This window comes from Danio rerio, chromosome 4, assembly GCF_049306965.1.
Source record: "Danio rerio strain Tuebingen ecotype United States chromosome 4, GRCz12tu, whole genome shotgun sequence".
In the NCBI taxonomy this organism is placed as follows: domain Eukaryota; kingdom Metazoa; phylum Chordata; class Actinopteri; order Cypriniformes; family Danionidae; genus Danio; species Danio rerio.
This window is the reverse complement of record NC_133179.1, coordinates 59827936-59843334: the sequence shown is the minus strand read 5'-3', so window position 1 is coordinate 59843334 and position 15399 is coordinate 59827936. Positions and strand designations below refer to the sequence as shown.

The 15399-nt window shown below is 38.9% G+C and overlaps 2 protein-coding genes and 1 pseudogene across 2 annotated transcripts in view; all 3 read left to right on the top strand.

Moving 5' to 3' along the window:
- The window catches only part of LOC137491106 (uncharacterized), a 1257671-nt gene that overhangs the window by 371384 nt on the left and 870888 nt on the right, over positions 1-15399 (top strand). The window lies entirely within an intron of this gene.
- The window catches only part of LOC137491131 (uncharacterized), a 246822-nt gene continuing 234983 nt past the window's right edge, over positions 3561-15399 (top strand). Inside the window, exon 1 of the mRNA XM_073948593.1 lies at positions 3561-3675. Coding sequence (XP_073804694.1) covers positions 3623-3675 — 53 coding nt within the window. The 5' untranslated portion in view covers positions 3561-3622. The remainder of the gene's footprint in view (positions 3676-15399) is intronic.
- LOC141381825 (uncharacterized) lies at positions 10185-13176 on the top strand (annotated as a pseudogene).

Here is a 15399-nt window from a genome sequence, read left to right as displayed (position 1 = left end):
TCCAACAATATTAAGTGGCCCTTATTGATTAATTCAGAAATCACAAAATGTTTTGCTGAGGTTATAAATAATTTGCTAATTTTCATAAAATTTGAACATGACTGGAAAACAAGATGACAGGCTGGACATTGGCATGACGGTGGACAAAGGCTTTTTTTTTGTGAACTAAATTTTGAGGAACATTTGAAAAACAACAGGTACAACAACAAATATTAAAGGGTTCATGTAAAAGGATTGTAAACATTTTCAACAATTCAACTTCTGTTTTCACCAATACTGCAAACCACTGATCCACTCTTCTGTTATCAATTAGCTTTTATCAATATGCAAATTAATGGGAAACAATTATTGTCCTTCAAATGAAATAAATAAATTGTCAATAATATTGCATATGTCCACCCTGTCAAGGAAGGATTTGTGACAGGGTAGACAATGACAGAGAAGACATTTTTGGCTAAAGAAAGCATTTATTCAACACAGGTTGTTCCTGCCGCTAGTAAAGTGTTTACTAGTGATGTTGAAATGAAGCTTTCTGAACCAGTGAAACGCTCGACTCAATTGTATCGGAAAAAGGTTCGTTACTCAAAGCTTTCTAAATCAGAGCTCAATGAGGACCTCTTCTGGTGAAAGTGTGGAAAAGCACTGTGCTGCAATAATGTCAAATGTTCACAACTGACCAACTCATTCATGTAGTAATACAACAACAGTAATATAAACAAATTACTCAATTACTGTAGGTTTTACACATAAGGTATGTTACATTACACCACCGATGACCGTACTAAAATCCAAAGTATTCAAGACTATTTACATTCATCATATTCCAACTAGTCCTTCAACCACCAACTCGTTCCAAGCAGGGATCGAACAAGTAATTCCTGCATGGGAGGCGAATGTATGTTAGCGATGCTTTTGGGCTTCACTCGCCAGCTGGCTTCTGTTAAACACTATACTATGACATGCAGGGGTGTTCTTTAAAGATATGTAACGGAGGCCAGCTAGTGTGTGCTGTGCAGGTAATCCTCACTCCTCTGACCTCTAAAGGTGCTCTAGCGACAGACACTAGAAGCCATGGCTTTTAGCCTCCTTGGTAGAGCACCTGACTCCCATGCGGAAGGTTGCTGGTTCGAATCCAGCTCGGAGCGGGTTGGGTGGCGTAGAGCCGGCAGGGGTTACAGATAGTTGTAAAAAAATACACTTTAGTATGGTTACAAACCTTTTTACTATAAATTACTATTGTATTTTAATTTAATTACTGGTGTGTGGGACAGGTGCAGTGCTGTGAAACAGTAGAAATGCATGTAATCGACGCCTAATCTTTTGCTGTACACTTTACTAACCCATGAGGGTGTTTAAACCTTTGATTTAAAATGTGAAGCAGTCACGTGGGTATAGGCGATAGTGAAGCTTCGGACGTCACTGATCACGTGATGATGGCAGAACGAATCAAGCTCCCGTACACTGCTTCACTGCGAGATGTATCGTTTTTTTTTTTAAACATGCTTTGAAGCCTCGACACACAACATCACATCGCTAGTGTTTCCTTATTTAAGCTCTTTGTACACAGTTTATAAGCTACATTTTAATCTTTGAATTTAAAAAAATAATAATTACTATTTCACTATGACAGGGTGGACATGTTAAGCTTGACAACATTCAGTTTCAAACACAACATGAGGGAAAAAAGCAAACATAAGTGTAGATAGTTACTGTGTGCACAGCAGATGTTTTCACCTCCTCTGAAGAAAAGCAAAATGGGGAAGAGGATGCCAATGAGTACATCAGAGGGGTCTTAAAGGGGCATTTACCACATCATGACAGGGTGGACAGCAATTTCAAGGACGCCTGCAAAATGATTAATATAATATTATGAAAATAATATAAAAATTATTAAATTGATTTTGTTCAACAACCTGTTAAAGATAATGAGAATATTTCCAAATCTTTTTAATTTGATCTAATTTACCAACATTTTAGACTTTTAGTTGTCTGAGCAGTGTGTGGACATGGCAAAATCACATCCATTAAATGAAAGAATGACGTAAAAATTTAGAAAAACATATTTCAAAACACTGATGATTCTACCTGCACGTGCGTAAAGGTTTAACCAATTATATCAAAACATCAGAGATTCTTTATTGCACATTATGTCCATATAATATTGTTAAATCATGGGACATCAAAGGCACTTTTTAGTGATAATGACCAAGCTAGTGAAACTAAAACATGAAGTAGTAATGGGTACTTTTATACTTAAAGGGCACCTATTTTACCCATTTTCAGCATTTGATATAATTTTGTGTCTCTAGAATGTGTCTGTAAAGTTTCAGCTCAAAACACCCATCAGTTTATTTGTTATACCTGTTAGATTTCCTGCTATACACACTTAGTCTTAGTGGATTAAACAAGTCTTTTAAAATTGTCTTCAAAATGTTTAGAGTAAAGGTTTTGATCAACTCCAAATACTGAATATGTATATATATATATATATATATATATATATATATATATATATATATATATATATATATATATATATATATATATATTTATTTATATATATATATATAATTATATATATATATATATATATATATATATATATATATATATATATATATATATATATGTATATATATGTGTGTGTGTGTGTGAGAGAGTGTGTGAGAGAGAGAGAGAGAGGGAGAGAAAGTGGAAAACGAGCGAGAAATGTATCAAGAAGTCATGACTGCAACAGCAAGTAGCAAAAAAAGCGAAACAAAAGAAAAGACTTTTATTTTGGCGTGATGTGACGTCATAAGTCTGCGCCGCTCTTGCGCTGGATTCAGCTGGAGAAAGGTTTGTTTTAAAGCGTTTACACTTATATAAAGCGATTGATTAAAGTTTTAGGCTTTTTTCATCTGATGCTAAATTATGCTGTTAATGCATAATGCTGCTGTTGACAACATTATTTGAACCTTTTATACTATGTAGTATTATTTTACTCACAGTATTGAAGGCTATTGTTTGAATAAACTAAAGAAACAGAAACAGTGTGTAATAGGTGTTTTAATGAAGGTTTAATTGATTAAATAGCATAATGTCATTCCATTCTAAATATACATCACTATGTATGAGAAACGGAGTAGTAGTTTTAATCAGCTCATTCTTTATAGCTCTGACTATAGAGGTAAAGTTGGTTTTATATTCACACATTCGTTCATTTATAAGTCTCTATTGTTCACCATGTTACTTTGAATATTCGATTTGAATTAGCATGCAAGTATGACTACTAAACACAATTCTTTATTGGTTTGTGAACAATGTTGTACTTTGATAGTCATTGGCTGCTAATATGATTTCACTGTTTAGAGTTTGCAAATAATACTTTCATGAAGTTATATTATTAAGAGAAAAGTCTGATTGTGCAAATATAAAACCAACTTTACCTCTATGCTTGGACATACCTGATTTCGTTTTTGTTACTGTTGAAGCAAGTGTTGAAGAGAAGTTATTTTATTTCTGTTAATTTTTTTTACTTATTTAAACAGGACATTTTTATTGTTTTGTTCATTTTAAACAGGATAAAGTGTCCAAACACAGAGAAAAAAATCCTGCTGAAGCGACTGATCTCCACACTGTTATGAAGATGGCGTTTATTAAACTGGAGAGTGAAGATGTGAAGATTGAAGAAACATTCACAGTCAAACAGGAAGATCTGCAGGAACAAACAGGTTGGTTTTCATTCTCAAACACCAACTCGGTCATATAGAGGTAAAGTTGGTTTTATATTCGCACATTCATTCATTTAGAAGTCTCTATATTGTTTACCATGTTAATCAAGCTCTTATGGACCGTTTCCACTAAGTGGTTCGGTTTGGTACGCTTTTATGGCCGTTTCCACTGTTAAAAGGCGTATCGAACCAAACAGTACCGTACCACTTTTTTGGCACCCTTTCGAAAGGGTCCCAAAACACTAAGGCCGTACTCACACTAGGTAAAGTTGCCTCGAACCGGGCCAAAGCACGCTTGTCTCCCATCCTGTCTGCCCCGACGGCCCGCACTCACACCACAAACGGGCCTCGGCACGCTTACGTCATCACTGCTGCGCTGTTCAGTGAGAAGCGCTCTCTCAGCAGCACAGTGGAGATTTCTCTAGTTATATCGTTTCAGTCGTTTGATATGCAGTGACATGCAGTCAAATATTTCGCCAAACAGTCCTTAGGGATGCGGTGACACGCAGTCAGATATTTCGCCGAACAGATCCGCCACTTTTGGCGCTCATAAACAATCATAAAGCTCTCGTGCTGCAGGAATGAGGAGGTCTGCTGAAGCCGCGCAGCTGTCGTGCTGTAAGGAGTTCTCGTCTTTAATAAACTACGGCAGTTTGCGTTCACTGAACAGTAAGAATGATTAATAAATCCATATGAAACACTCCCTTAAAAGTCATGTCTTGCTTTCAGTTTTGGGCTTTGGCGTGTTTTGTACTCACACACAAGCGTACCGCGCCAAAGCCCAAGTGAACCGCGCTCAGGCCCACCTCTTCCAACCGGGCCAGGGCCAGCCAAGTGAACCGTGCTTGAGCCTGATTCAGCGCACTCACACTTCTCAAACGATCCGGGAAAGGGGCCTGGGCACGGTACGGATGGCATAGTGTGAGTAGGCCCTAAAAGGCGGAGCTAGACGCGCAGCTGAACGCTATTGGTTTACAGAGATACGTCATTCGTAGACACAACAAGCCAGAATCTAAATAACGGACCCGCCATGTTTAAAATACACAGCGAGAGATTACAGCGGAATTATAAATACATATGCAGCCATGGTCGATCCGGGCTCAAACAAACCCTGTCGTCATCTTGATAAACAGCCACAAAGCCATGGAGAAGAGCGGATTTACCCTGTGCCGCATAGTTTTTTACGAGCCGGTCTGAAGCCCGAGTGGTTTCGCATTCTTCCTTGTGCTCGCCGCGCGTCTCTATCTGAAATAACAAACTTCTTGAGCTGATAATAGTAACATGCGCTTGATTATTGACAAGCTTTGGAAACCCGATCCTGTGAGAAGCTGACAAACGCGGGACACATTCTGTGACACAATCAGAAAGAAAAGGACAAACGCGGGAGTGGAGCGGGGAAAAAAGGTGAAGCCAAGGAGCAAGTAATTTCTTCAGCAAATGTGAACAAACTGCCTTGTCTTAATCTTTATTATCACCTTTTATGCCTAGTTCAGACTGCGTGATTTTAGCCCCGATTTTGGCTCGCCGACAGGTTTTGAGAAATCGCCGACAAATGCCTGAAATCACAGGCAAATCGCCGCTCGTGCACGTGAGTGACAATCACACAGTATGAACTTTCAAAGACGCGATCTGAGAGAATCGCCGATGCCTGTGAGATATTTGGCATGCTATATATCTGGAGCTGTCGGCGATTCAAATCATGCCGTGTGAATTGAGTTTTGACTGAAAATAACATCAGCCATCGCCTACAGCCAATGAGAGAGCAGCTTTCACTTGTGTGTGCGTGTGTGTATACCTGCTGCAGGCCAGCGGGAGGCTGGGGGAGAAGGTAAAAGCGCTCTTTTTCAGTTTATTTGGACCCACGAAATGGAGGAAAAACTAGTGGAGGTTTGACTGAATTCAGGAGCAACCGTGTCTGTTTGACGTTTCATACAGAAAGAAATTAGTTTATTATCAACGTTGAGGAGAAATTGCTAATTCCCTTTAAACCCAGGTGAGCAAACATGTACATGTTCTACCCCATTAAAGGCTTCTTTCTCATTATGTAGTTAATAACAAAAGATATACTACGTGTTTTTGGCTGTGAGACGTAGTTTGGACGAAGTTGTCGGCGAATCTTCCTATAGTAAAGTCATGCAATGTGAATGTCCCAGTCGCCGATCCATCTTGCAGTGTAAACAAAGCAGCGACGAAACACAAGCCCAGACAGTCAAGCAGTGTGAAAACATCTGTGACACGACTACTTTGAAAATCATGCAGTTTGAACTTGGCATTAGACTAATATGAACTGGGAATGATGGAATGACTCTCTAACAGAGGCTACATGTGCTGCTGAATATTACAGACACATGAGAGGTTTTCACTAACTGGAGGCTATACTCAGGGCCGGCGCGTCCATAGAGGCGACCTAGGCGGCCGCCTAGGGCGGCAGTATAGAGAGGGCGGCATCCTCCCTTACCACCCGCGTCCTCAGTTATGTCTGCGACACCTCCCTCACCACCCGCGTCCTCAGATATATTCGCCCATAGACGACAGAATAGAGAGGGCGGTCTCAGCGACACCTCCATCAGCACCCGCGTGTTCTCAGTTATATCCGTGCATAGGGCGGCAGAATTGAGGTCCGCGACACCCGCACGTCCTGTTACATCCGCGCATTGGGCGGCAGAATAGAGAGCGCAGTGTCCGCGATACCTCCCTCCCTCCCTCCTTCCGCGCATAGTGTGCTGATCAAGAGGTCTGCGACACCTCACTTCATTTTCATAAACGGTCACTTTCATTTTCACATTGGGGTTGAGGGCAGCATGATCGTCCTCTGCCTAGAGCGGCAGTTCAGCTTGCTCCGGCCCTGGCTATACTTTGTGTTGTGTTGAACCTAATTAAGGATGAAATGTCTGCTTTGTGTAGTTCTTCTGTAGTTGGTAACATATCGGAGACTATAAGGGTCTGTATGTGTTCATATATCTTCATTTATTTATTTACTTTATATAATTACAGACGTTACAGTAGGCTATTTCGCACCGTCATTGATCTGCAGTTATAATCAACTAATATTCATAGAAAAGTTAGTAATAAACATTTATACAGAAATATTTATGTGTGTAAAGCATCTGTTTTGTGAGAAGTGCTTTTCATATGATATGTGAACGACCTGTGCAGCTTTACTGTAGACATTTTCTCGAGCGAAAATGACGTCGACTGAAACTTTGTCATACACCACGCCCACCAAAAGGGTACCCTTGGTAGTGGAAACGCAAGCCTGATAAAGGTGACCCGTACCGACCCGAACTGTATTATACTGTACCAGTCAGTGGAAACGAGCCATTTGGTCCAGGGTCAAAACCAAATTTTTAAGCACTGTAAATGAATAGATATACTCAATTCTTTCAAATGCCTTATGGGCATCTAAAGTAATTAAGTCCTCTGGATTGGTATTATTTTAGGTAAATAAGTAATATTAAATAAGCAACAAAGGTTGTAAGATAACTGTCTCCCAACAATAAAACCAGTTTGATCTGGGTGAATTATCTTTCTCATGACTGACTCCACTCTGATTGCCAACACTTTTGGCAGGATTTTATACAGCAGAGTGAGCTGATCGGATGATAAGATTCACATTACAGTGGATCCTTACTCTTTTGAAGAAGTACTGTTATAGTGATTCCGATACAAGAGCTTTAGCAAATACCTTGCACAACAGGGGTGTTAACTTGGCACAAAACTTCTTATAAAACTCAGCCGGGACGCCATCAGGGCCTGGTGCTTTTCTGATTTTTTTTTTTTTTTTTTGTATTTTTAATTTTAGAAGGTGTTAAAATTCCTTCTTTTGTCAACTGATCTAAATCACAGAGGGATGGTAATTCTTAATAATTAAAAAAGCTCTCAATACATTCAATTAAGTTTACCTTAGAGCTGTAAAGAGTTTTATAGAAGTTTTTAAATTGATCACTAATACCCTGTTTAGTTCAGTTCAGTAATAATACTGCCATCATCCTTACTAACTGCTACTTTAACGCCAGCTGCTGAGGATTGTTTCAGTTGGTAACACAATAACCTGCCAGCTTGTTCACCATGTTCATAATGAATCTGGCGTGATCTTATGTGGAGATCCTCAAGGAGTCATTCCGCTTGCAGAATAAGTATTTTTTTAAGAAGCTCTTCAGAAGATGATGTTGAGTGTAGCTGATCAATTGTATTAATTTTTTAGATGCCATTGCCGATGGCCGACAAACTTCACAATGCTGGGCCTGCATCACGATCCATCGCCCCGCCCCACATTTATATTGATATATAACTTATTATTTGCATGTCATCGTAATAGCAATAACAGTCTTTTTATGAGCTGTGTTAAATGTTACTTATAGCTGCTGCTTGCAAGGCTGACAGCATCGTGAGGATTAAATGAAGAGTTATACAATACCTCTCGCGCTTAAATGTGTAGATTCAGTGCCAAACACGGTTACCAGCGGACTTAAAGCCACTAGAAGTCTTTTATCCACTCTTGGAAAAGTGTAAATGGTGGATTAACATTCAGCACATGATTACTAATAAGATGAGCCATTATTAATAACTTAAGGTAAACCTGTCTGTTATTTTCATTCTCTCATCTTCAGTGCCTCACATTTTCGCAGCTGTAGCTCCTATCATCTGAAGGCAGAAGGCATTGACTGAGTGACTGACAGCTGATATTAACCAATCATTTGCATTCAGTTGTAGAGCAGTGAGCCAATAAATAGAGCACAAAGGCGGGGCTAGCATTGCAGGCTTTTTTACTTCAAGTTCACATAACAACTGTTTTAATCTGTTCCTGGTGCTGCGTTTGGCGTTTTTAGGTGCAAATATGCATTCTGCATAAATGTCTCCTAAATCTGCGCACGCGGTGAGGATTTTACAGTAAAAACAAATGTATGCACTACAGTGAACTACAACCGTACTCTATCCTCCTCCACCAGCTGTAGGAAAAGCCATTCACTCTTTTTTTAACTAGTGACATAAGTATTTTCTTTCTCATTTGTGTTTAAAGGTCTTTAGATTTTGGCTTGATGTCTAGCTTTTGAAGCTCTTTTGGTCTACTTCACTTTGTCAGACAGGTCCTATTTGGGTGATTTCTTGATTGCGAACGTGTGTGGTAGTAATCAGGGGCCTCATGTATCAACGCTGCGTACGCACAAAAACTTTGCGTACGCCAGGTTTCACGCTCAGAATCGCTCACGTTTGGATTTACTAACAATGAACTGAACGTGGGAATGTGCGCAGCTTCACGGCAGCTTTCTGGCTGGCGTACGCACATTTTTTGTGCGTGTCTGTTTTATTTCCATTGGCGACTCCTAGAGGCAGTTGTGTTAAATTCCTCTCTACAAAGTGTCTGAGCCTTGCAATGGCAGCTGTATGAGACGGGTTCAGCAGGTATATAAGGTTTCCATACCATACATTTGACCAGCTAAACATTAAAGCACAATTTGCAGCAGTCGCCTGTTTTCCAATGTAATCTGAGCTATCTACTGCACACACATTACTATAAAGACTCTATCTGAAGATGAATTTGCAAGCGTGAATCAGAAACATTTCCATTCAATAAATGTGCAAATAAAATATGATGCTTATTGATATGAACTTATTGATGATTCCTACTTGTCTTTCTCGTGATAAATAGTTGGCAAAATCTGATATGTAGCGGGGGAAAAAACAAGAAAGAGTTCATCAAACGCTGGATTCGAGCCGAGATCATGCTCGAACGTATCAATTCATGATCACAAGCGTCTTACGAGTAGCGCCATTGAAACTGTTAAACGTCCTGCACCATTTTACAGATATAAACCACACTATTTCTTTTTTTAATGCACTCAGTGCGATGTTCAAACCCAACTGTGTTGACCGCATCAGCTAAACTCTCCCACTCTATTTTTTTCTTTTGTTGTTAATTCCGGAGAACAAACTTGCAAATAACACCGCTTTTCTCCGGTCTACCTCCGAAAGCAGCACCTCCAATTCACATTCTGTTCAAAGTTTCTCTTTTTGCTTGATTTTGCCGTTGCTTTTTCGTTGGGTTTTTCCATTAGCATAGTCATTAGCATATTCATACGGGGGAGGAGGCAGGGAGGGGTTTTGTGCTCGTGCATGTTGCGCTCAGTTTTACGTTCATTCAGATGTACAAAAGAATATGCGTGAGATTCAGCGTACGCAGTGTTTCATACATCTGAATTTTTTTCTGCGTACGCACATTTACAGCTTTGTGCGTACGCAATGTTTTAGTAAGATTTCCACGCAAGTCTTCGTACATGAGGCCCCAGGTCTGGGTGTGGCTAGAGAACTTGAAGTTGGTGTGATAAATTAAAGTTGTTCTAATGGGAATTTTTTTAAGTGCCTTTTCACTGAGAGTTTTAATGATTTACTAAAAAGTAAACTTATTTTTATTTCAGACCTAATTAAAGACTACGATGAGAGTAAAGAGGAGGAACATCATGTCAAAATTGAGGACAAAACTCATTTAGAGACTGATGGTGTGTTAAAAGTGAGAGACAAGAGTTGTTTTACCTGCACTCAGTGTGGAAAGAGTTTGGCAAGCAAAAGCAAACTAAAGACTCACATGAGGATCCACACTGGAGAGAAACCATTTACATGCTATCAATATGGGAAGAGTTTCAGCAGATCATCACTTTATAGACACAAGAAGATCCACACCGGTAAAAAAACATTTACTTGCACTCAGTGTGGGAAGAGTTTTAACTGCTCATCACACCTTAATCAACACATCAGGATCCACACTGGAGATAAACCATTCAGATGCACTCAGTGTGGGAAGAGTTTTTACTGCTCATCACACCTTAATGAACACATGATGATCCACACTGGAGAGAAACCATTCACTTGCACTCAGTGTGGGAAGAGTTTTAGCAAATCATCGTCACTTTATAGACACATGAAGATCCACACTGGAGAAAAACCATTCACTTGCACTGAGTGTGGGAAGAGTTTCAGCCAATCATCATCCCTTAATCTACACATGAGGATCCACACTGGAGAGAAACCATTCACATGCACTGAGTGTGGGAACAGTTTCAGAAAATCATCATCGCTTTATAGACACATGAAGATCCACACCGGAGAAAAACCATTCACTTGCACTGAGTGTGGGAAGAGTTTCATCCAATCATCATGCCTTAATGTACACATGAGGATCCACACTGGAGAGAAACCTTTCACATGCACTCAGTGTGGGAAGAGTTTCATCCACTCATCACACCTTAATCAACACCTTATGATTCACACTGGAGAGAAACCATTCAAATGCACTCATTGTGGGAAGAGTTTTAGCCAATCATACCTTAAAAAACACATGAAGATTCACACTAGTGTGAGAGAGTATATGTGCTTGGAGTGTGAGAAGACTTTTATTACAGCTGCAGAATTGAAACGGCACCAGAGGATTCACACTGGAGAAAAACCGTACAAGTGTTCACACTGCAGTAAGAGGTTTACTCACTCAGGAACCCTGAAAACACATGAGAGGATTCACACTGGAGAGAAACTGTACAAGTGTTCACACTGCAGTAAGAGGTTTGCTCACTCAGGAACCCTGAAAGCACATCAGAGGATTCACACTGGAGAGAAACTGTAGACATGATCAGTGTGTACTAGGGTTGGTTACCGAAACCCGGTGCCATTTTAGCACCGCTACCTTGATAACCGGTATGTATCGGTATTAAATCAGCATATGAATTTCGGTGCTTAATTTCGGTGCTGCGGCATGAACGTGAGGGGTGCATGAAAAAAGGCACATATAGGCGTTGTGTCACAGCATCACTAAACATTTAATTCTAAACAACTTTGAGGAATACCGACAGCGATATCAGGCAATTGTTATTGTCGCTAGGGAACAGACGCACGCAGTACAGCGCATTTAGCCTGGAACCAGTGGTTTTCGGTGAGCGAGAGCGACACTCTTCAGATCAACATGCGTGATCACGTTCATCCAATTTGCCTAAACTAAGCATTCTAAAGCGTATTTTACAAGCAAGGATTCTTACACAGCAACTGTCTTCACAAAAGTAGGAAACATGTCAAACTTAATGACACATGTAGAACAGATGTAACACATTGATCAAATGTAGTTTTCAGTCACGCTCATGTAAGTCATATTCAACTGATTTCCGTCTTGAACACATGATTTATTTACAACACATTTTTAAACATAATAGTTTAACTAACTCGTTTCTAATATCTAACGTTACTTTTTATGCTGTCAGTGCAGAACATTTTACTAGTAATTTTGCAAGACAGTATTCAGACAAAGTCCCTTTAAGTGTTTATTAGTCTTTTATTCAGATTAAAGGGTAATTTAGACTTAAAGGGGTGGTCCACTATGATCTCATATTTTAAACTTTAGTTGATGTGTAATGTAGCTGTGTGAACATAAACAGCATCTCTGAATGTAAAATGCTCAAAGTACAATGCAAGGGAAGACCTTGATTTTTACAGAGTTAGCTTAGCAAAGCCTACAATGAACGTTTTTTGGTGGACTACAAAAAATACTTCCAAAAAATACTGTGAGATCACAAAAGTTTGTTATTTCGCGTCCCACACTGCACAGGTAAAGGCCGTTGCCAGCGGCGCTGTAACGTTACTGCATTGCAGAGGGAGAAATGCCATCCTGCTGTTTCCACAGAACTTCTCTGTTTCTGTTGTTGGGCTTCCAAATGACACGACCCAAACACAGAAGTGCTTACAGTTCAATATTAATTATATTCCAGAGAACTATAAAATACACAGCAAGCATGATTTGACAAAACGCAGCTTCCAGAATCTCTCCCAGTTCAGTGCTGGATTCGGCTAAAATCTCCTCAAAGATGGAGCAAGGAGACGCTGTGAACTCTGAGTCATGACCTGTAAGTGTTTTTATTTGTTAAAATTGATCATGACATGTACAGCGTCTAGCCTTAACGGTGTGTTGTAGCATAAATGTAAATAACGGGAAATTATATTCATCGCTAACGACTTAGCTACAAATCCATACTTATCAGTCAAACGGCTGTAAACACACACACATACACAAACATACATACACGCACTCTTGGCCAGCATGCGCGTCTCTGTGTGAGATGGCAGTGTGTCTCTTATGTGTGTGCACGACTGCACTGATTGTCTTCAGGCAGCTTTTCCATGCGTTCAACTCAAGACAATAAAGTCGCAAAAGATATGTGAACGAATCATGTTACTTACACAGGCATTTTCCGGATATGCGTGAAAGACATCCTGTAACACATTGATTAAAAAAATTTAAAAATACAGCAATGCTCTCCCAACTGGAGTGTAACAGCAAAAACAAATCAATCCAGGCTCACACGGGTCTCATCTCACATCTTGTGATTTAATCTGTCACCACAGAAAATAACTTAATCCGAGCATGAGAATAAAAAGAACAATAAATATCTTGCGCACATGCACTTCTCATGTTACAGACACTTCATAGTATACACACGTACACACATAAACACACTAAATGGCACAGAAACACTTTTAAAGGAGCCGCATCCCATTTTCACTCGTTACAGACACGTGTTAACTGACTGACTGTTTACACACAACGCGCGTGCTTCTCCGGGCGTGATGTGGAGCCGATCGGCGAATCACAGCACATTATGATGATGACCAATCAGAGTCACTTGAGGGTGGGCCTTTTAGAGGAACTAGGCAATATGACAGTCGTTTTCCTGTTAGCTGAGTAGCTGTGTATAATCTAAGTGAGATATATGAAAAAATAACATGATTTCCTTCAAGTGAAACATGAGCACACATTGCTTTGCATCTTATTAACACAACCAAGCCTTAAAATTACAATCTGGACCACCCCTTTAATCAGTTCACTACGAAAGTTAAAATAATTAGTCAAATTATTTTGTAACTGATTTGTTGTGTAAATCAAAATATTTCTTAAGGAGGCTAATATTACTGACCTTTGTTTATTTATTTATTTTTATTAAAAACAACTTTTATTCATGAAATAAACAATAAGAAATAGGACTTATTATGACTCCAGAATAATTATGTTTTAGCAAACACTGTAAAAGTTTTCAGAAACATTATTTTAAATGAACGGGAGAGCAAAATAAAATGACTTCAACTGTAGGCCTGTTAAAGTTTACAGGTGCAGCAATGTGCCTTGATGTACTTGAATGTTAGAAATGTGTTCTCCTACACCAGTATAACGTTACTTGTCAAATAAATGAAAAAGGAAGATTATTTTGAGTTTGTTATTAAATTATCTTTGTTTATGAAGACTGCAGAGTGATGCATGAAAACAAATGACTTCCAATAATGTTTTAAGTATTTTGTGATATATATATATTAAAATGTGCTCCTAAAAGTACGTGGCCCCTGCCCGCCCCCAACAGGTTAACAGTAAGCTAATGTAATTTCATAATGCAAATTTTAAATTCATGCTTACCAACAAATGATCAAAGGAAATGTATTAATGTAATACAATATGAATTGATGTTTACTTTAAACTGTAATTATATTGTTCTATTAAAATGATTTAAAAAAAAATAATTTGTCAAATAAAATATTTTTGAAGAGTCGTCCACCATCATTTCGTGGCTAAAAAGTGTCAACTCAGGCACCGTTTTGGCACCGGTATCGTTTTAAAAGTATCAATTTAGCACTGTTATCGAAAAACCAAACGATACCCAAACCTAGAGTTTCACTCATTCGGGGCAGCTTAAGAAACACATGGGATGGTTTCCGGTATGGTGTCGACACATGTAGCAGCATAGAAAGAGTGCTCCCATACACACTGGTATTAATCCTCCTTTTTACATCATATATGATAACCTAAACCATATTTTAATAACATGGAGCGCAATAGGCACAGCAAGGAAGGGTTTTTTTAGAAAAGGAAGGCTTTCCTCTCACATTAAGAAGTTATTTAAGACTTCAAGGTTTGGAGATCTTTTTCGTTATGTTTTTTTATGTGGTTTAAGATATTCATGTTTGTGTTTTTCATGTTCCGATCACAGTGATCTTCGCAAAAACATCTGATTATGCAAAAACAGAAATATAGAGTAATTACTTTGAATATTAATGGGTTACTAAATCCGATTAAAAGAAGCAAACCTGTGGCTAAAATTAAAAGAGAAAACCAACAGATAATCTTCTGGCAAGAGACGCATCTTTCTGATACAGAACATAGGAAATCAGAAACAATGGGATTTAGGGTTTTTTTTTTTTCCTCATATAATATTGGTCGTAAACGAGGAGTAATGACATTGATCTCAAATAAAATCAACTTCCAATAAATTTCTAAGATTACTGATAAAGAAGGGCGATATAACCTAATTAAAGAAACTATCGACCAATACAAAGTTACATTAGTTAGTATATATAGACCACCTGAAAAAGACAAAGCATTTCTCAAAAAAATATTAAAGAGCCCATATTATGGGTTTTTGAAAATTCCCCTCCATGTAGTGTGTAACACAGCTCTAAGTGAAGTGAAGTATCCAGCTAAGGCTTAAATCTGTAAGTGTACAGTGTTTAAAACGGTTGATTCATCTATAAAAGAGTCGACTCATAGTGCTTCAAACGAGTCGCCTTGATACCGATTCATTAGGTGTTTCGCCATGACGTACGAACGAAACCAAGTTATTTACGTGCACGCGCAAACCCGGGAGATTTTAAACCTGAGGCCCCG